Source organism: Scomber scombrus, chromosome 20, assembly GCF_963691925.1.
Source record: "Scomber scombrus chromosome 20, fScoSco1.1, whole genome shotgun sequence".
Classification (NCBI taxonomy): Eukaryota; Metazoa; Chordata; class Actinopteri; order Scombriformes; family Scombridae; genus Scomber; species Scomber scombrus.
The window spans coordinates 14,889,255-14,911,638 of record NC_084989.1 but is presented as its reverse complement, the minus strand read 5'-3'; the positions used below and the strand labels follow the sequence as shown (position 1 = coordinate 14,911,638).

The following is a 22,384-nucleotide window of genomic DNA, read 5'->3' as shown; positions in this document are numbered from 1 at the left end:
CCCTAGGAGCTACACAGAAATGAGTGTGCCTTTAGTGACACATGTCAGGTGGGATCAAAAACACTACTAGCAGCATATTTTAGTTATAATTTAAAAATCTGATTTTATGCATATACTAAATGCATTGTAAAAGATAACATTGATATTATAAGTGCCTCTGATTAAGCCTCCTATTTAATTTCTAAGCACATTTTTCTATCAGTAAAAATGTCTTCCAGAGAGTAGTTGGCGAAGCAAGAGGTTTCACTGTCACTCTTTCCGGGTTCGAGAATAAATAATAATTAATGAGACATTGAATATACATTTTGAATATACATTTGATCAATGCTGACAATCAAAACACTTTCAAACAAAAATATGTAGGCTAACTGGGTGAACTAGCTGACGTCTATACAACAGCAACATAACTTAATAAGTCTGGTAGGTCACTTTATAATAATAAAACATTTCTGGAGATTTGGTACAGGGAGCGTGACGCGACCAATGCGGTGGGTGATGCAGATCCCTCCGCCAGGAAAGTAAACACACACCATTCCTGTCAAGATGGCCCCGCTGCCCATGTCCCGAGTGGCACTTCTGTTGTCATTTTCCGTTTTTCTGACTGTTGTGTTGGGTTTTGGACTGCCTGCTCTCCTGAATGCAGTGATGAGGATGTTAGGATTACCGGAGACGAGCGTAACCGAGTGCATAGTTGTGCTGTATTTAGTTTTTGTGTTGTATGTTGCGACTCCTCGTATTCCCAGAGGATTGGTGGAGGTAAGTTCACTGTATGGACTGAACTATTTCCAACACGAACAGGAATTATTGACCTTTATCACACGATAGAGGGGTGCAAATATCACAGCATTGTTTTAATATGTTGCGTAACTTGTACAACGTAACATAGGACATCCATTTAGTAACACTACAGGAGATCTGATACTGGAGTACAAGTAGTACTCAGATCCTTAAATAAAAGTACCAATATAGCAACGTATAAGTAATGCATGGGAAAATCCTGCTGAAGTGAAACTAAGGAAATATTATCAGTAGTCGAAGTGCTCATTCCATTCTTCTGGCTGATATATTATAAATTACATCATTGGATGATTGATACTGACGCAGCAGTGTGTTGCCGAGGTATTCAGATCCGTCATTTAAGTAAAAATACCAACACAACAATACAAAAATAATTATTTACAAGCAGGGATGACTCTATGTCTCTATGACTAATATTTTATGATCATTAGATTATTAATACTGAAGCGTCAGTGTGTAAGCAGTGTGTTATTATGGGTGCTGGAGGTGGAGCTAGTTTCATCTACTTTACATAGGCTACAGTTAGCTAGTTTAGTCAAGTGGTTCCCAACCTAGGGGTCGGGCCCCTCTAAAGGGTCACCAGATAATTCCGAGATGATTAATGGGAGAGGAAAGAAGAAAAAACAATGTTCAATATTGGATCATTTGAACATTTATTGAAATGAAACCATGTGAAAAGTTCAGAGGAGAAAATCACTATTTGGTGGAGCTGTTAACAACTCATAGACATCTGAAATTTGACCTGACTACACACTGCTTTTTGTAAGATGTCAAAAGCCAAAAAGGTTGGAAACCACTGGTTTCATCTTCATCAATGTGTTGTATTTTAGAAGCTTGTTATATTATCCATTATGTCAAATCTTCATCTGAAAATTAACTAAAGCTTTCAAATAAATGTAGTGGAGCAGAACATGCAATATTTACCTCTGAAATGTAGTGGAGTGGAAGTATAAAGTAGCATCAAACGGAAATTCTCAAGTACAAATACCTCAAAATTGTACTTAAGTTCAGTGTTTGAGTAAATGTACTTAGTTACTTTCTACCACTGAGTGTTAACAATAAGAATATTACTGTAAATAAATAGTGAAGTGAAGTTAAAGTGTATCTATATTATATTGCTACAGCTATTAGGGTATGTGAGCTTTCTCATGGTTCTCCTTTAAATCTTTTCATGCTTCTCTTGTGGAAAAAATGACAAGCCTAACTGTATCCTGTGTTCTCTGCAGGTGAAGGGGAAAGCTGTGTTTATTTCTGGCTGTGACAGTGGTTTTGGTCATGCACTTGCCAAACATTTGCACAAACTTGGCTTTACGGTCTTTGCTGGATGTCTTCTAAAGGTAGGGATTGCATATGCACCCAATTTTTGCAGTAGGCAAACAACAGTCCTGTGATAAATCCAGATAAATAAAGTAGCTTCAGTTATGTATCTGACCTCTGACTTTAAAGAAGGGGAGAAAACAAAAAGATAAATGTATCTAGGTTTGAATAAAATACAAAAAATTACCATCAGCACGACTTTTAGAACACATTTTTCAAAGCTTTTGGGTTAAATAAGGACAGTTCATGTAAAAGTTATGAGCTGGTGTAACCGAAAAGACTTGTCATCTGTGTAGGATAAAGATGGAGAGGGTGCAAAGGAGCTGGAGGAATTTCATTCAGATCGCATGAAGGTAGTCCAGCTGGATGTCTGCAGTGACGAGCAGGTGAACGAGGCTGTGGAATATATCAAAGACAACCTGGAAGACTCAGAGAGAGGTCAATAACAATACTGCACTAACTCTGACAGACATGTCTTAAGTGAAAATGTGTTAAGTCAAACATTTTACATCCTGTCTCTGTTCATGATTCAGGTCTGTGGGCGGTTGTGAACAACGCTGGTGTGTCAACATTTGGAGAAGTAGAGTTTACTTCCATGGACACCTACAAGCAAGTGTCAGAGGTCAACTTGTGGGGCACCATCAGGGTCACCAAAGCTGTTCTGCCATTAATCCGCAGGGCCAAAGGTCAGCCAGCAACTGGAAAGTCGCACTGTATATTACACACTATCACTCTGACATATAAATAAGCTCAATAATGTCAAAAGCAATAAGGAAACTGAAAAAACCTTAAAGGGGCAGACACCTTTGCATTTTGAATTTTACTTGGTTGATTTTGTTACAAAACTTTTTTCTAAGATTCTTTGTGAGGGATTATAAGCATAGTTAGCATTCCCTATGGAAACAAAGGTTGTAGCTGATCCAATACTTTAGTCTCATGATTTCTGTGGAATCATTGTTACCATTCTCTGGAATGGTAACAATGTAAGCATGCCTGAAATTGAAAGACAAATATAAGGCCTTTCCCAACAATTGTGTTGTGTGATTTCATAACTTTATGTTTCTGTCGCACATTTCTCAATGTAGTTGCAAAGTGCTTTAACAAGAAAAAAGACAATACTTTAGCTGCCATTTAAAAGACAATTCAGAAGTAGTAGCGTAGCACATGTATAAAGTAGTAGATCATTTTAAAAGTGCTGCAAACGCAAACAGAAATTGTGATTAAATGTTTCAGAATATGAAGATGTAAAAAACCTTGTAAAAATGTATCATTAGCCAACTGAAAAACTAGGATTCCTTGTGGTGAACTTCCATTAATAAGCTGCCAATGAGTGACTCGTGAAGACAGTGTTGTAGTTCAATTATTTGCTAAGCCAAGCACAGCTCCAGGCCAACTTCTTGTTAAAAATGTGTCTAAAGCCAGTTGAACTACGGACCTGGAGACTTCGAATTTGAAGCTTCGACCCTTTTGTTTGTTTAACAACTGGTCTGGCTGCATGAAACTGTCACTGTATCATCATATACAATATACATACAGTATGTGTTTGAAATAGAGATATGCTACTATTGGTTGCAGAGAAGTATGAAATCCTTTATATCTTTGCAGGTCGTGTTGTGAACCTGGCCAGTATGTACGGGAGGATGGGAAACATCATGCGATCACCTTACTGTGTATCTAAATATGGCGTGGAAGCTTTTTCTGACTGCCTTCGCTACGAGATGAAGACCTGGGGAGTAAAAGTGTCCATAATCGAACCAGGGAACTTCATCGTGGCCACCGGCATCCTGACCCGTGAAATTGTGGCCACCACGTCCAACAAGCTGTGGAATGAGGCGCCCTCAGATGTGAAGGAGGATTACGGGAAAACCCACTTTGAGCAACATATGTCTCTGATGCGCTCATACTGCAATAGTGGAGAGAAGGAAGTGGCCCCCGTCCTGGATGACATCACAGATGCTATCACCTCCAAGCGCCCTTACACAAGATACAACCCCATGGAGCCACACTGGTGGATCAGAATGCAGCTGATGACCCATCTGCCTGCCGCAATGTCCGACTTCCTCTATTTCTAAAAGAGAAGTTGTTCGTGTTTCTAGCTCCGTCTGTTTCACCCTCAGATCACAGATAGCAGCATATTTTTTAACTATGTAGAGCAGATCTACAGGCTTTCCCCTGAAGAGGGGTCTCTGCTATTATATTCCTCAGCACTTGAAATGATTCACTGATCAAGCCTTAAAACTTAATGGGTTTGTAAACTGTAAGTAAATTATTGCACTTTGCTCTTTGTATGTCTGACAAGAAACTCCAGAAACGTACAGAAATATTCCGTGATAAGTAGTTACTACTTTGTGGTGGATATCAGCAGGCCTAAGACATACCCGTAGCTATAAACACTACATTATTATTGCTTGCTGTGTTATACTCTAAAATAAAGTGCTCGTCTCTTTATATCTTTTATTTCCTGATACGTATAATGTTTTGCCTGATGGGAATCTTCTGGGGACCCGCTGGCATGAGGACCAAAGTTGGTAACGCTCAAGAGACGGTTCCTGCTGCTCTGTTGTGGCTGACGCCGGAACAAACCAAGGTCAGCTACTGTAAAACTGTGGTGAGATTTGGCTGGAATTGCCCGAAAGTTACGCAACAACACAAGCCCACTTTTGTCTCGCATGCTTCATGAGGTCCTGCTTGCTACTTCAACAGTTGAGTTGATTGATGTGATTAATGGGCACGCTTGAACTAAAAGGTTGTCTCATTCTTGTCTATATAATGACGCAAATGACCGGGGCATTGCTATATTTTGTGAAATGTTACAATAACATTACGTTTGGTTTTTTTGGACAATGATTGACGTAAAGTGACCAAAATCTAACTTGAGTTTTGTTGAAGACTTAATTTGAGCCTGCATGCTGGTGGTGCCACTAAATGTAATAATATATATTACCACCAGGTGGCGGAAAAGCACCGTACAAAACTACCACTGCTGCTCCGAAGCATGAATTCTCTGCTTTCCATCACATCATTTAAGCTGCATTATAATCACATTACAGCAAAGCTAATGCACATGTGAAACAGCATCAATGCAGTTTTCACATACTGTCAAATGCTGAAATGAGAGATAATGAAAGTGAAAGTAACAACATTTAACACAATTTGGCTTCCCCACAGATAAAAACAACAGCATCATTTTTTATGTCGTTTATTACGTCTTTTGAACACTCTAATAAACTCTTCTAAATTATTACACCTGAAGACGATCTCCCCTCCGTAAAAACAGTATTAAGAGCATGACATTAAATTTCACAGCACTGCCTTTTATCATTCCACAGCATGGATCTGTTTTCTTCACTCTCTCTCTCTTTCTCTCTCTCTCATACAGAAAAAAAAAGCTTTGTGAGACAAATAACACCATAGAAATGTAAGCAGCACAAAAGCACCAAAGTTAACACGGGTCATTTGATCTGAATATTATCAAGGAATCGTAGATACTAGATTATCTCAGGCTTGTTTTGCAGTCAGGAAACAGAGTTCCAGCCAATCTCTTGATAATATTTACCTCAACTGACTTTAATGTCTTTTTAAGCTGATTTAAAACCATTTCTGTACATCTACAAGGCTCTGCTCATGCGGCCTCCATTGGTGTAAAATGAAAAAAGATCCCAGTTTATAACAATATCTATGCAGGGAGATACTGTAGTTCTGTATTTGAATATCAAGTAAAACATTTAAGTATTGAGATTTTCTTTTTTACATATTTAAGTGGCTAAACTGCAAAAGTGAATGTCTTACACTAGTCTTATATGAAATACATACAGACATTTAAAAAAAACTATTTCCTTGGAAACCATGACAGTTTCTTCACAACCAACAATATGTGATACCGTTACTTTGAGGTGCTCATACATGAGATTCAGGTCATGATTACATCACACCTGTGATTATGTTTCTGAATGAACATCAGCACATATTTTTTATATTGTACATTTAGGCATTCAATGTTCACTTAAGGAGTTATACTTGATGAAATCAGCTATGGTAAGGTCACTTGATACTACACACAATATCAACTAATGGGCATTTTATGCATGACAAAAAAAAAAAAAGTGACATTGACATTTTCAGCCTACATTAACAAAGTGAGAGTTCAATGAGGAAATACCCTTCCCTATAAGGATGTTTTCAGACACCCCCAGCACATTGCTCACTAATCACACTCAACTGACGCACATGCAAAGCTTCAACCAAATAGCACACAGCGGTGACAAGAGAAGTGGGAAGAAGGGGTTGAGGAAAAAAAAGAAAGAAGAGGACTCTAAACCTTTGGTTGACAGAAAGCTGTGAAGGCACATTAAAATCTCCTCTTAAATCCTTCGAACTGGGGCACCTTGCGTTGGCGTTTGTCACTTTAATGCTGCGTAATATTGAAAATGCTGCAGAACTGGAAGTTGGGGGAGGAAATTTTTAAAAAAGGAAAGAAAAAAGTGTGTTGCTGATAGCGGTTGGTTATGACCGTAAGCAAAACACTATCTCGCTTAAAGTGTCTGTGACGTGGCACCAAGACAACAGTCAGGGATCAGGTGCAATAAAATGACATGTAACATAAATCCTATAACCCAAAAATACCTCTTGGATGACAGATACAGAAACCAAAAGTGAAAAGAATACAGGCACAAATATGGTTGAATTATTGGTAAAAATTGAAACTAATCTTTGTATAGATTTGGGACCCAAAATGAACAGAAACCACTTTAAAATAATTATGAACAATACTGTGATTTACACTTTAAAAAGCAGGTGTGTGTGTATGTTGAATCAAAACATTTCCAATCCTGCTGACACCCTGACCTTTTATCCTGGAATGTTATTTCTTTAATATACAAACGGTTGCACTGTTTAACAAGGTGTAATCATAGTTCAATTAAGTTTTTGGACTTAAAGTAGAGCTTGCCATCATAAATCATGTTTTACTGTTTATATTAAATCTTTTTCGGCTCTAAAAAACAAAGAAAATACACTCAGCTCTTTTATGAATAGCTGTCATTCACCTGGGGAATGGAGAGAAGGAAAAAAGAAAAGAAAAAGGTTCACACCCAAGTTTTGCGTTCTTTGTGGCATGACTGATTTTTTCATGCTTGGTTTGACCTCCCAAAAAGCTTTTCTTCTGCGCTGTGATACATCAGCGTTGGCCTCTGTTCATATCCCCACCCAAATATGACTGGGAGCGGTATTCCAGATACTCCAGATCCAGCGGAATAGATTCTCCCCAAGTCTCCTCCCTAGATCCTAATTCATTGCTTTGTTTTTTAGGGTCCATTTTTCCATTCCTCCACTGTGAAATCCCTCTTCTACTCTCTCTCTCTCTCTCACTCGCTCTCTCTGTGTGCTCAGGTCCAACTGGCCACAGCTGGAGAACTCATCATCGCAGGCATCGTAATCATCTCCCTGAGCCCGCTGCTGGAGCGGCTCCCTGCCAACGCCGCTGCAGCTTGATTGCAGGCGCTGCTACTCTTGTTGCTGCCCTTCACGTTCAGATCCAAACAACTACTTGGTCCATTCTCACTCGACAAATAACCCATTCACTAGAGACCTTTACTGTAAATATAAACCATGTGTTGCACTGTATTCTAACTTGACGTCGGCCATAAATATGGAAAACACAAAACTAGGAGACCTAACCAACACTTAAGCTTGCTTTCTGACGAATAAGTCACAGAAATTAATGCACAAATGTCACGAAATAGAAAGAATTTCTTTCACTAGTACTAATCCATTGTGAGGAAGAAGGCGTGCTCCATGCTTGATGTATATGCTATGCAACCGCCCAAACATGACCCCTGGGTGACCCTAGCTTCTCCATTCCCTTCAGCGATCGCTAATTCAAGAGCAGTGACATCATCCTCTTGACTGCCCCTCCATTTCCCCTCTCAGCTCCACAGAACTGGCGGGTGTTTGGAAGCCGCACTGCTGTCAGCTCCACTGCCCTCCTTCCTCAAGAGAAAAGTCCCCTTTGGCAACACTGGGAAGACGCGCCAGCTGTCTGTCTCCAGACTATGAGGGGAAAACACTTTTTGACTCTTCGCACGGCCTTCAAATGCCAGGATAAACTCTCCATGGACTGTCAATTTCTCTCTTGGGAGAAAAGAGTGAAGGTGTGAGGACGCTGAACACTATTCTGTTTCGTTTGCATGCATGCGTGCAAAGTCATGGCATTTTGAGCCCCCCACAGTGTGTGGTGCCCCGGCTTTGTAACATTCACATGATATGGATACAGCAATATGTGAGACAAGCAGTTCTTTTGAACAAAAACAAATGTCTGGTTTGACCAAGTATCCTCAAACAAACAGATACACAGTGTGATATCCAATCTCTACAACCATGATCCTAACAGAATTGTATCAATAAATATATTTTGGTCACTTAATTTTTTATTCATGATTAGCAGTTAGCAGGAGTTTGTGGATTAGCGCGTCCACACAACCATAAAGAAAGAGTTAAGACAGACAACACAAAAATGAGTTGAAATGTAGAACTCTAGCTTCTAGAATCTGAGAAATGCCTCATATGGGTGGTTGTTGTGTATTGGATACAGTTAAAAATCATCACATTTTAAAAAGAAACTGTTAAAAAGATTATATATTATCAACAACAGAAAAAAAAGGAAAACTAAATGCAAATCTAATAGTATCAAGGTGGAAATACATGGCATTGCCTATGAGCTAACACATCTGGATAATTTTAAATAGGTGACCAAGAGGTCTGTAGTCAACTCTCAGGAGTCCATAGTCTATTTGTCTCCCCCCTCTGTTCCTCCATGTCTCTCCCGTGCTTTTTCCACACCTCCTCTTGGAATGCTCACAAACTGGGCATTTAAGTCCTGATGATGTGTTAAGTCCTCAGGCTTTGAGTTTAAATGTTAGTGTGTGTTCTGATGTAAGTATCTGTATGTATATATTGTATATGGATGCAGTTTAGAATGTATGGGTGAGTGTGTGTGTGTGTGTGTGTGTGTGTGTGTGTGTGTGTGTGTGTGTGTGTGTGTGTGTGTGTGTGTGTGTGTGTGTGTGTGTGTGTGTGAAAGTGTGCAACAGGGGGATCAGGAGGCGGACAGGGCCTTGATCAGGTACAGTTTGTCTCCCTGCTCACTGGTGAAGATGGGGGCCTTTTTGTAGTGTTCAACAAGCTCTTCCATAGAGTTGAACTTGCGCTGTCCAATGCAGTAAAGGCTTTCCTTCAGCTGCACTTTGAAATGCTTGTTCTTGCTCTGCGCCTTCAGGGAGATGGAGAAGTCGTTTGGCTGCAAAAACAAAAAGGGATATTATCAGAATATGAGTCAAATACAGACAACAGCTATGAAAATTGGCGCTTTGTTAAGTAGGTGGCTACTAACCGATGACTCGCTGTCTCTGATGAGGAAGTCTCCTTCTATGCCTCTCTGGTTGAGGGCTACCTCTGCCTGGTGGCGCGTCACCTTCCCATAGTACCACTCCTTCCCCGCAAAGCGCCCGCTGCCTGAAGGTGAGATGTAATCACAGTCAGGTGTGGGCGGCCCAGCAGGCCCCGCTGTGGGTTTATGGGAGGTGGAGTCCAGCACAGTGACGTAGTTCTTAGGCACCAAGCCCAGCTGTCCATCCGCTTTGCGGCACTTCCACCACTCCGGGTCGTTCTCTGGCTTCTCTACAACCTCCATCACCTCGCCTTTCTCAAAGTTCAGCTCCTCGTCGTTGCCTGAGCTGAAGGGGTAAAGCGCCTGGACTGTGTGCAGCACTCTGTTCCCGTTTGTGGTGCTGTTCATCACAGCCGCCAGCTTCTCTGTTAGCGATCCAGGTGGTTCCCCTCCCCCTCCCCCGCCCGTTCCCCCTCCCCCTGCCGTCCCATCCACGTCTTCTGTCACGTAGTTGGACGGAAACCAGCCAGAGCGTCCATTGTAGCTGCCGCGCCACCATCCGTCGCTGCATTTCTCCATCACCACCACCCGTGTGCCTTTAACCAGCGACAGCTCATCTTCGCGCTCTGCTGCGTAGCTGAACTTGACGAGGGCGGGCAGGTTGAGGTCGTACAGCCGCTCGCCATTGTCTGCATACATGTCTGAGTCGGCGTTGGAGGCCGTGTCTCTCATCCCACCCCCCTTTCTGCTCTTCACCTTCCCAATTCCTGGACAAAATAATCAAGGAAAGTTGTTAAAACTTTGCAGAGAGAACATCATCATCATCATCATCATCATATCAGAATTAAAGTTCAGAAACTTAATTACAAGCCGGCTGACATCTTGAATCAGCAGACACGCAGGCCTTTAGTCTTCTTTTAAAACTTTAATTTCATTAAAACACAAGTCCCTGGAATTCCAGTTTTCACAGCCTTCCATTGATGTAAAACAAGTCTGAACAGAAAAACAAAAAACACATACATACATACACCATTAAAAAAAAAAACACCTCTGAAAATTTAAGGGAGGAAGAAAAAGCCCCAGACAAATACCAGGCAGCGATAATAAGCATTAGGGGTTGTGCTGAAATACAGGGAGGGTGGGTAAGCAGGGCTAAATATCATTCCTTGTCCACATTACAGTGCCATAACCCCCCCACCCCACCCCCCACCCCCACCCCCCCCCCACTCCAAATCCAAGTACATTCTTGGGGATTAGGCCTAGGTGCTGAGGAAACAAAAAAGCAATGCTGGTGTGGTTGAAGAAAAAAAAAATGAGTGGGATGAAAACATGTTTTGGCATGGTCCACTAAATCCAGTGGAAACTTAAAAATGTACATGAAATGAGCGACTGGTACTAGGTTAAAAAACAAAAGACCCAATTGTTAGCTTTGCCTGTGCTGACCGCTCATTTCATTGTTGCTAATCACATTGTACTAATCACCTCAGCTGCCCCGACACCTGCAGCCTTGCTTGCACTGCAGCTGGATACCAAACTCCCATCTGATTTCTGCCAACACTCTCCCTCGCTCTTGTTCCTCCCCTCTGCTCTCCCGGATCCCCCGCGACCCCTTCGCTTTCCAAGCACCCCACTGAGCTAACCTTCAGTGCAGTGCAGGGATGATTAAGAGTGCATTCATCAAGACTTTATCAACTAGTCTTTCTGTTTTACAGGCTGAATGTCAGTCGGTGACTCAGATGAATGACCACATGCATAAAGGGTGTATTTTATCACACATTCACTCAAACTCTTGGCATTAATCTTAAATGCCTGAACTCACTTGCACCACCTTTAAAACAACCCAGAAGGGGGGATTACCGGACCCTTTAGCCTTTTCCTGGGTTATGGAGCCCTGAGGCCGAGCTTTGGCAGCCCCTGTGGTCATCGTCTTACTGGACAAGAATTTCCACTTGGCAGCCTGGCATGCTAACAGTTGCATGAAACACATGCACAGCTAGCAGAGGACACAGTGCTGAGATCACGCCTCGCTCTCACTTTCCAAGAGACCAGAAAGCAGCTCCTATGCTACAATACATGACATTTTTCTAGATCTCACACTAACATGACACTACTGTGATTATCACAGGTCTGACTGATGATATGAGCAAACCAGATTACAGCTGGGACCAGGCAAACACTGATAGCAGTTTAAGTAATGACTCTTTCTGATTACGTTTGCAAAGGCTATTGCTAAAGTCAGCTGGGTGAAATTACACAGGAAGGCAGGGTGTAGTCTCCGTTTACCGCACGGGGAACGTGACTAATGTGTCACAACACAATGCTCAACCTGCTTTACCACAGATAAACTGTTACTGAAAGGTGGCCGTGACTCGAGGAGTGGAGACAAATTTCATGGTAGCACCAAGGGTCCGGCGTCAAATTGCTTCCAGGTAGACCCTGTTATTAGACACACCACTGTACATAACTACAGACTCCAGACAGGGTGTTAAGAGCTGATGTCTGTACGTGAAGGTGAGGTCTACCTGTGCCTCGCTGCAAACTCTTCTATGTTAGAAACAGGAAAAGAAAAGAACAGTGACATAAATATTGAAAATGTGACATACACATAATCCCTTTCTTGTCTTAGGTGTTGAAATGATGAAAAGAAATTACTGAATCTAGATCCTCAACAGATAAAATATCACATGTGCAGTCTGGGGAAAAACAGCCAAAAAAGAAACATGTTCATGCAGGTGCAAGCCCCAGGATGTGTCTTCTGCACAGTTTGAAATGACCTAGTTAGCTCCAAACAAAAGGTTAGAGGTCAACCCTGCATAAATAAAGTACTTTTTGGCTCTGGTTGAGATATCCGACAATTGAGAGCTTTATATTTTATCTCTCTGGCCAGGTAACACAGCTGTTATCACTGTCCTTGTCTGGAATATTATTTGCCACTTCCTTCTACAGCCATACAAAGGCTTTGCATTAAAAAAACATGGAGCCAGAGGTCACGCATTTGACTAGATGCTCAATCTAAGCAAAGGTAGTAAAAGGAAGTTGGGATTTGCCTGTATAGCTACAGTATAGGTAGACAATACAAGGAGAAGATAAGGGGCATTGTTATTGAGAGCATCAGAGCATCCGTCATGCTGCTGTGGGTTTACCGCTGAGAATTCACTTGTGTGGCAACGAAGAAGAAAATTGAGTTTGTGCTTCCTCTTGCAATTTATCAGCAGCTCTTATCTTACTGGGCTTTCACACCAAACACACAGCATGGCACTGATTAGAGAAAGGGCACTGGACTCAGTTGCATTCTGCTCAAGGGACAGTAACTGACTGTGGTGAGTGATACTTTAATACTAGGTGAACTTTGGGCACAATCTTTGTACAATTTCAATACGCTGAGTGTTTGTAAGCAACATATCTGATGGCAAACAAGAAAAAAGGAGTGTGCAGACAACTCTGGGTTATAAACATACAGTGGCAACTTAAGCAATCTTTCAAAAAAATGTCTGGAGGAAGTAAGTTTGTCCCCACACACACACACACACACACACACACACACACACACACACACACACACACACACAATATAGGAATTATATTCTTTCTTTCTTTTTGCTCCCCCTTGTCCGGCTGCATGATATAAGAACCCAGTTACACTGACTGAGCAGTCTGAGGTTGAGCGCTTCAGACAGGACTCATAGCTGTTGTGACAGACTCATCACTGGTTGTTATGAGGACTGAAGCTGTGAATCTTTAATTATGGGACAGTAAGTTGCCGTACCAGCCAGACCTGCTACCTTCACCACAACATGACACATGAGGAAGAGCAGAATTTAATTAAAATGAGAAATACTGATTTTTAGACAGCAGATATATTTTATGTATTTAGATTCATGTGCAAGAGAAGTATTTCATTCCATCTTTAGCTGATATATTTGATCACTCTATCTGAAGGCAAGTCTAAATTTCTGCCCACTGCACAAGTTTTACGTGTGTATATGCACATGTGGTAGCCGAGTGCTTCCACTGAAACCCACAAACCATGCCACTACTGCTGCCTGTGAAAGGCCTACCAAAAGGGGAGAAAGTTAAAAACCAGTGTGCACTCTGGAAACTTTACTCTCTTTCTACGTCAGATGCTTTTTCCTGTGCATTTCCTGAGAGAAGGATGCAGAGGAAGGAAGCCATGTTGCGTCAAATGGCAGTAAATCACAGCAAACAATGACAGAGGTACTTTGTCACGCATATGTTAAATCCCTCCAACAACTTCACTTTTTGTTTACAGATGAGGTGCAGCAACGGGAGGAGAAGAAAGTGCCGGGGAGTTTGTTCAGCGACCAGTGACAGACAGGAACTAGATTTGTTTTTTAACTCTGGCCTCCCTGCGCTGGCTGGCTGTCCATTGTCTGCCAGGGCCCTTTCGACCCCTCGGCTTCCCTCCATTCCAGGGCTCTTCCTCTATGGACGACAACACCCCGCGTCAGGCTGTCTGACAGTGCTTGAACATCCCCTTACTTGAACAGAACATGATCATTTGGACGAGTTCAGCAGCAGAGAAAAGCCTTGCTTGCTCATCAAGAGAAATCGTTATATCTTTAGAGCCAAATGTGTGTTATGAATTTGCTAGTCCTCAGCTAAGTGCCAAATGGCCTGAGCACTAGTCTGTGATGAGTCACCATCATGTCGTAATTGTAATTTTAGCTACTTTGACTAATTATTACTTAGCAGGTCATGCTGTCACTGGTGAGACTGTAGACTCTCAGAAAAGAGCTCTATATGTAGATAGCGTGTGCCACTCGCATTCACCAGACATGAGACAAAACACAGCAGCCCTCAGCCATATGGAATAGTACAAGACTTACACATTAAATATAATGACAAGAGTGTGTTGGCGAATTCTTCAATGGGGATGGCGGGTGCAGCCTTTTAAGAGTAAAGCTTCAATCAAACAGCTAACATGGCCGACTGATAGCTGTGCAGGAAACGTGCAAAGCTCTTTTAACTTCAGCCGTCTAAGACATCAAAAGCAGGCAGCCATCAGTCTCTGTGATGGAGCAGAGCAGAGGGAGGGAGAGGCAGCTTTTTACTGCTCTGTACAGTGCAGCATCACAGTCAGGAACTGAACACCAGCTGTAGCATTTCTACCCAACAAAAATGTCCTTTTGAACTTACTAACTAACTGACTCAATCATTTTTTAATACCACAGTATTCATATACAGATGTCCGGACACTGATGTGTTCATAAAGAATCAAAAAGGTAACATTAAAAAAAAAAAAGATTAAGGTCATCTTTAGCAGTTGTGGCCCAATTAAAAATCTCTCATGAGTCAGCCTGGGTGTGAAATTTTTCAATACTACTGTCAAAACAAAAAAACGCTACCAAAATGAGAAGTCCTCAGATGATAAATGTTGCCATACATGAAGTTTGCCTAATAAAATACAGTCAAAAAACTGAAACTGAAAAAAAATAAGTAAACAAGATTACAATTGTGAGCAGACATTTGACGCCTTCTGTCTGTACTCAACAGTTTTAACTACTCAGTGCTGTGGACACATTTTGGTCAGTGCCGAAAACAGTATTAAGATTTAATACCCCGAGCTACTCATGACACGGACAACAATGTTTTCAGGCACTTAAAACGAACTATTTCGGAGAGCCACCAAAAACCATTCAAAAACTGGAAATGAGACCATAAGAAGAATGACTCAATTAAGTTGAATGTTAATCAGCAACCACTTTGATAATCCATTCATCGTTTACATAATATCTTTAGCAAAAATTCACTGGTTCCATCTTGTCAAATGAGATAATTTCTGGTTTTATTTGATGATAATGAACTGAATATAATGAACTAAAACTCGAACATGGACTCTAGGAACAAGATGGCATTTCTTTTCTATTTGTCAACATTCTACAGACCGAGCAAAATGTAGATTAATGTTTAAGGGGATTAAATCAATAATGAAACTAATTGTTATTTGTAGCCTGAGCGACCATTACATTCAATAGACGAGGAGAGCTGTGCTGTAGACCTTTGCATTGATCTCTTCTTCTAACATGTTTAAAGCAATCGCTCTGCCACTGCTCACTTCCTCTTAATGGCAGAAGACTCCAAAAAAAACAAAGCGGACAGCTTCACTGGAGAAAAACATCTTAGACCTAAGTGACAATGACGACTGCTTGTGCCAATCTCTTAATCTTGATTATGTCATTTGCCTCTTAGAAAAAAAAGACTGAGTGGTGTTTCTGGAGAAATGAAGAGGGAGTTGGCTAGAAAGCACCGAGGGACAGAGACCGCCACAAAGTCCAACAGACAGACCCACACAATGATTCAACTTCCTCATAAGTTCTCACTTCCTCTCTGGCCTGCTCTCCTCCAATACTCAGGGAGAAATGTGGCTCAAATTAGAGTTTCCGCTCGCTGGGGAGGCTGAGAAACAGGAAAACAGAGGGAGGGGAGAGAGAAAGAGAGAGAGAGAGAGAGAGAGAGAGAAAGAGAGAGAGAGCGAGAGGGGAGACTAACAGCTCTCAGTTTACACAAGTAAGAAGGTTTGTTAGCTCATCTCTTTTTATTTTGGTATTTTCTCATCCCACACTCCTTAGACTACAATCTGTCTTCAGGCAAGTCAGTGGACACACACACACACACACACACACACACACACACACACACACACACAACACACACACACACACACACACACACACACACACACACACACACACACACACACACACACACACACACACACACACACACACACACACACACACACACACACACACACACACACACACACACACACACACACACACGTAGGGAAGATAGACAGAGACAGGAGATACCACTCAACAGTTACAAGGTGAGATTACAGAGTGGGTGTGTGCCAGGACCTTGTGAAAAAGTGTGTCGGTGTAGCTGTAAAGTATCCATGGCGCACGGAGCTGCCGGGGTAATGACATTTCTCTGATAACCGAGCGAGGTGTAGGAGATGGGAGTCCGGGTCCCATCAATCAGCAGAGACCCCTTCCTCCTCTCTCAGCACAATGACTACAGTGTTCTACATGAGCACCCCACGTCCCTTCAACTGTAGCTCATGACTGGCGGGTGGTTGGGTGGGGGTGTAGGGGGGGACCCTCCCAGAATGAGTGAGCACACCCTGAGGGTAGCATAAAAGAAAACAGACTTTGGCTACGTCTTGAGATATTCCCAAACAGGGTGGAGAAGAGGTCTTCAAGTATGATAATGTAATCCACTGAGTTGCAGCCCACTCACTGGGACAAATACTAGAAAAAAATGGAGTAGGATTACTGTGTGTGTGTATATGTGTGTGTGTGTGTGTGTGTGTGTGTTTAAAAGAAAGAGACAGAGAAGGATTGCTGAGGCAATTACAGGCTTCGGCACAGCAGAAGGCTTTTCAAAAGCATATCCACCCAGTCTTTGCAGCCACTCACACAGACACAGCCTCAAAAGCTGTTAAGACACCCGCTCTCTCACTCTGCCAGCACAACATGTTAGCACAGAAATCACTTTCCACCTAAATATGACACATTCATCTGGCTAACCTGAAACCACCTTATGACCAAAGTGAAAAATCTATCGAGAGATGAAAAAAAAAAAAAAATCTGACAACTGCTTCTGCAAGACCAAAGAGAGAGAGAGAGAGAAAAAAAAACTGCTCAAAGTTCAGACGCAAGATTTCCACACCACTTCTGAAACAACAAACACATCAGAACAACTTTAAGTTGCTACAGAAGACTAAGAAAGTTGAAAACTCACGAAAGAAATGTTTGAATAGGTTAGCCATGTCCATTTTGGGCTCGCCGTCTCTCCCTCTGTCTCTTTCACGGCCCCTGCTCTCTTCCCCACTGCAGCTGTAGAGTTATTCCATGTGAACAACCAGAGAGAGAGAGCTGGGCGGATAGCAGAGCAGGGCGGCCCACTCCTTGACCATGTGGTCAGGCTGAACCAATGAGAGTGTGGGTTAGAGAGGCCTCCAGTTCAGCTCTGGAAGGCACAGCACAGAGGCCTCATGGAGAGGGAAAGAAGCAGGGAGGAGGGGAGGGTTTGAAGCTCAGACTGAGAGAAAGACAGAAAGAAAAGCAGATGAAAGAGCAGAGATGTAGAGAAAGTCAGAGGGCTATTTCATCAACATTTAATGGCGGATTGGTGTTGGTAACAAGGTGCCGGATACACTGTGAGGGGATCTATGGGCACGCTGCAACGGCTGAGTGAGTCAGTGAGTGCTAAGTGTCACATGACTGCAGTTGTTTGTAGAGACGCACTCATAACTTTACAACAAACCCAGGAAACATGAATCCTCAAACACAGAAACAGACGCACACACACACTCACTCACTCAGCCCTCTGCAGACAGATCATACCCTCACGCATTCTTTCAGACGATGAAACCACTCCACACCCAGCAACAAGCTTGTTTAAAAAAAGGAAAGAAAAAAGAAAAGAAAGATTGATTTTTCTTCCACGTTACATATTAAAGTGTGGTCATCAGGCTTATTTTCCTATTGCTCCCACACACCACATACACACACACACCACAAACATAACCACGCACAATCCCCCAAGTTAAAATGTCCTTAATCTACTTTTAGATCATAAATAGTAAACATGGAGGTGAAGTATTTACAAGCTTTCTGTGATTGTATTAGTGTTTTACGGGCCGCTCAGTATACTTTAGCTCATGTTTTGAATTAGCTCATGTTTTATTGGCTGTGTGTGTGTGAGAGGGAGACCTGAGGCCGTGTTTGTGTGTGTTTATGTGTGTCATCTGTGCAGCTGTTCACCTGAGGTTATTTGATCAATGGATGTAGTGACAGGTGGAAAGTTGTTGGGAGGCTCCATTGCTGTGGTGCATGATCAGACACCCTCCCACCCAACCACACACACACATACACACACACACACACACACACACACACACACAACAGACAGACATAAAATAACCCTATACACTTCAGGGCAAAACGGACTGGACAGGCTTCCAGTGCAGCAGTTAAACTACTGAAATGCTTGAGTAAAGCGATAACAAATGGGGAAAGTCTTGTTAATTAAACTCAGTTAACTTAAATTGAAGACATGATTAAAAGTGAAAAAAATGAATGAGCTGGGGTTTTTTTTTTTTTTTTTTTTTTTTTTTTAAAAGAAAAAGCCTCAAGAGGTTTCTTCCGGTTACAGCATTTTTCATCAGGGCATTTCAGAGCTTGAATGTCAACAGTTTCCACTCCCACCAACACTCGCACACACACATTCAGAAAAAGCCCTGTGCAGCTAAAAGGAAGACGAGTCCAACAGATATATGTTTTGCAAATACTGCAGCGCGAGATATGGTTATAGCTTGATGACACACATTTGGTTAGCTACACCTAGAACACCCCGCCCCCCTCCATACTTTCAGTACTTTATGCAAACAAAAGCCACTTCGGGCCCTGGGGTTCCTTGCAGGTCACCCTACGCACCAGTGCATCGTCACCACATCAAAGTTGAGAAAAAGGAGATAAGGCTACCTCTTTTCACAGTCTCATAAGTGTGGTTTGATGTGCATTTGTCAGATAGGTCCATAAACCGCAAGTTGCTGGCATAGGTGTAATAATCTGGCTACATAATACATTGGATAATACTACAATATACTGACAACTGTAATATTTGACAAACTGCTACCTCTCTGATAAGAAATCCGTGCAATACTTCTTTAAAACTAAAAAATAACCTGGGAGAAATGGACTATACTTGTATATTAAAAAGGTCAACACCATTTACTGTCAATATCATGTGTAAGTCTCCTTTTAATACAGTGGTAAATGCTGGTGTGCAACCTTTAACAAGGTGTTATGTAATGAGATCTGTGGGAAAACAAGCATGGCAGAAGCATACCGGCAAACAGGACAAGCCTTTCATGCTCTTATTTGAGAATGATGCCTTGCAGAGCAGAACAGATCAGAGATTAAAGTATGAAACGCATCAGACCCTAAACACAATACCTTCACATTTCATGAAAAAACACATGGATAAAATTATTAAATGGTAAAAATCACCAAATCACCAAATTTAATCCCAGGGCATATGGCTGTGTTCCAAACTGGATGCCAGTGGTCAGAGTTTGCATCCCAAATATCATGAATGTCTGTCATCAAGTAGAATTAAGCTAAGGCAAATGGTAACCTTGGCTTGCATACACAGTTACATTTGGCTTTCAGTGCTCCTGGCAGTACAAGGCCCTTGGCAAATGGCAGTGCCCGTAATATTATTGTTGTGTTGACAGTGCAGACGACACCTGTGCTATATCTATTCCGGTTGTGATAAAGTACAGGAGGAAATCCTCTGTTTGAGATTGGATATTTAGATTTGTTAACACAACATATACTTTTAAATTGAGCCACTACTGTAAAACAAGATCACCTTCATTTGCATCAGTATTTAACATTTAAAAAATTAGATTAGTTTTACCTGAGAAAAATCCTTCAAGTGAAAATGGAAAAACACCTTGTTTCATCAGACGCTACGCTATAGATGCTCCAATCAAACACTAAAGCTTCAGTGCAAGTGCACTGTGAGAAAACAGCAGCTATCAGGGTTTCAACCAATCAGACATCACTCTGGGACAATCTTTCTGTGGTTCCTTGTTATACAGTACAAAAGACACCACAACATTGTGGTCAAAAACGAACTGAGATAGAGCTGGCCTAGATAAAGGATGTTCTCTTAGTTTAGGTTGAACAACAACAACTGTGCATGAAACACAAAGCATCAAAAGATGTTAGGTGTGACTGAAAATATAGAAATGTTTAGAGTGCAAATATGTATGCAGGTTAGCTGGAACCTTGTGAGATCCTAAATGTAAACAAACTAAGTGACCAAAGATTATTAAACCATCAAATATTGAATTCATTAACTGAAATGAAAGTGAAATAACAGATTTTTACCAAGTGTGTCTTTGAGATTCTTAACAATAGAAGCTTTCCTGGCACTGTTTTTCCTCTCCACATAGTTGGACGGCACAAAGCCTGTTTTGTTGGTGGCATTTCGAACCCTCCACCAGGACTTGGAGTCGTCAAGGAGCCAGAGGCGCTCATTTTTCTTGATGTCCAGCTCCTGGTCCTGCTGGGCCATGTAGTCAAACTTGGCGATGACAATCACCTCTTCCGTCATCTTGCACTCGGAGCACTAGTGGAAACAGAGATGGAGAAGATGCAGAGCAGATGTCAGAGTGGACAAAATGTATATTACTACATAGCAGACAATTTAAACTAATAAAACCAAGAATGCCTTTATGGACAGACAGGACAGTTATCTTCTTGTTCTTTTGCAATAAAGACACATTTATAAGCATTTGATTACATAAATATCACTAAGAAGTCAGTTAAAAAAATTATTTGGCACCTCTTCTTCACAGTATGTCTTTCTGAACTGACATATCTGTCCTATTTGTTTCCTCTCTGTCTGACAGGCTTCATACACATTTTATCTTCCACCTGTGTGGTTTGCTCCAGACACCATGATTCAGTAAGAGACACGCCTAAAGTAAATTTAGAAAGTGTTGGGGAATAGGAAGCTGTACCTGTACTGCATCAAAGCTGAGAACTTCAAGGGCTCTGATACTTCACTGTTGACCTAGAAAAAGAAGAGAAACAAAGTGAGAGAATTGCAAATGATGTCTTCTGAAGATTTTCCCAAATATATTTTTCATCATGCTCAGAAGCAGTTTTTTGTTTTTGAGTCACAATTGCTGTGCACATCAGAGCCACTGTTCACATTAGCTACATACATCACTGACATGAACTGAACCCCTTCATCCAAATACACTACAGCTTGGCCAGAAACCTGAATAAATGCCAGCTACCATTTCCACAGTTTAGTCTCTTCAGACACAATTCCCCCCCCATCAATTGTCTTCAAGAAATAACAGATTTAAATGACTATTATTTTCAGGCTTCAACACTTGGAGCAGCCAGAGAGTGTAGAGCTAATCTATCAGTATCCACATTCTTCAGAAATTTACACAGATGATTATTTCCTCTCAGAATCCGTCCAACGATTGTCTATTGTGTTACGCATCAGACATGAACTAGGGAGTCAGGAAGATGACAAAGATTACTGTAACAGGGAAGCAGAGAAGAGGGGCACTCTGCGTCAGCGAGTAGAGAGCTCACTGAACACTGATGATGTAGGGTATTACTTTAAATTTAGCACAGGTCTATTAATATTCCTCAGTGTGCAGCCTATGCAAATGCTGTGCGTTTTTTGATCCATATTAGAAGCTGGGTTTCATCATCTGCGGTGTTGCTCATCACAAGGACTTGGATGTTCCCCAGGCATTTTAAAACTGTGATGCAGAACGACTGTGATCCACTATGAAAACTTGTCCATGTTCAACAATGAGCACATTCACAACAGCTGGTCTTATGACCCATACAGCCATCAGCAGTGCAGAGCTATGCTGAGGTTAATACTGCAGATACTTTGATTAACGCTGAGGGAGGGAGGAACTATTAAAGCGGGTGCTTCACTGCTCTGATGTCATGGGAGTGGATGGAGTTTCACCTTTCCCCCCCCTGACTGACTTAAGGGACCAGACACTGACCTCATTGATTGAGAGCTCTTGGTTTTTATTTGAAGCAATAGTGTCTCAGTTTCAGCTGCAGCTGGCCTTGAGATAGGCCCATAACCTGATCTTAGGCAAACATAATGAGCATAAGGAGCCAAGTTAACTTTCAGTATGACTGTGGTTGGAGTCTAGATAATAAAATGAATCAAAGTGGAACTTTCTTCATCATTTTCTGGTGGAAGTTCAAGATGTTGAGGAGATGTTCATTTCAGAAAACAAAACAGTAGACAATAGTGCCAAATCTCATTTCCCCCTCCTCACTGGAAGCAGGCAGA

At 41.7% G+C, this 22,384-nt stretch overlaps 2 protein-coding genes across 6 annotated transcripts in view; one reads left to right on the top strand and one right to left on the bottom strand.

Annotated features, from left to right (window-relative positions):
- Positions 1–543: 543 nt before the first annotated feature.
- bdh1 (3-hydroxybutyrate dehydrogenase, type 1) lies at positions 544–15,812 on the top strand. Of its 4 annotated transcripts, none has more exons than XR_009927566.1 (6): positions 544–756; positions 2,025–2,135; positions 2,412–2,553; positions 2,649–2,801; positions 3,721–4,702; positions 13,770–15,812. XR_009927566.1 is itself a non-coding variant. In XM_062441100.1 (5 exons), the coding sequence occupies exons 1-5, from the start codon at positions 544–546 to the stop codon at positions 4,185–4,187; spliced, it is 1,086 nt and encodes a 361-aa protein (XP_062297084.1). In that variant the 3' UTR covers positions 4,188–7,196. The 4 variants fall into 4 exon arrangements, 1 of the variants encoding a protein (XP_062297084.1); XR_009927564.1 differs by lacking the exon at positions 13,770–15,812 and adding an exon at positions 7,504–9,133; XR_009927565.1 differs by lacking the exon at positions 13,770–15,812 and adding an exon at positions 7,504–9,133 and having other exon boundaries at positions 3,721–4,723.
- Positions 5,299–22,384, bottom strand: part of nck1b (NCK adaptor protein 1b) — a 28,440-nt gene continuing 11,354 nt past the window's right edge. The window contains exons 2-5 of one of the 2 annotated variants that reach the window (XM_062441098.1): positions 21,063–21,115; positions 20,428–20,668; positions 9,503–10,266; positions 5,299–9,409 (exon numbers count right to left, since the gene is read on the bottom strand). In XM_062441098.1, coding sequence (XP_062297082.1) covers positions 9,209–9,409; positions 9,503–10,266; positions 20,428–20,653 — 1,191 coding nt within the window. In that variant the 5' untranslated portion in view covers positions 20,654–20,668; positions 21,063–21,115 and the 3' untranslated portion in view covers positions 5,299–9,208. Of the gene's footprint in view, positions 9,410–9,502; positions 10,267–17,266; positions 17,430–20,427; positions 20,669–21,062; positions 21,116–22,384 lie in introns of those variants that run through there. The other variant, XM_062441099.1, reaches the window with a different exon arrangement.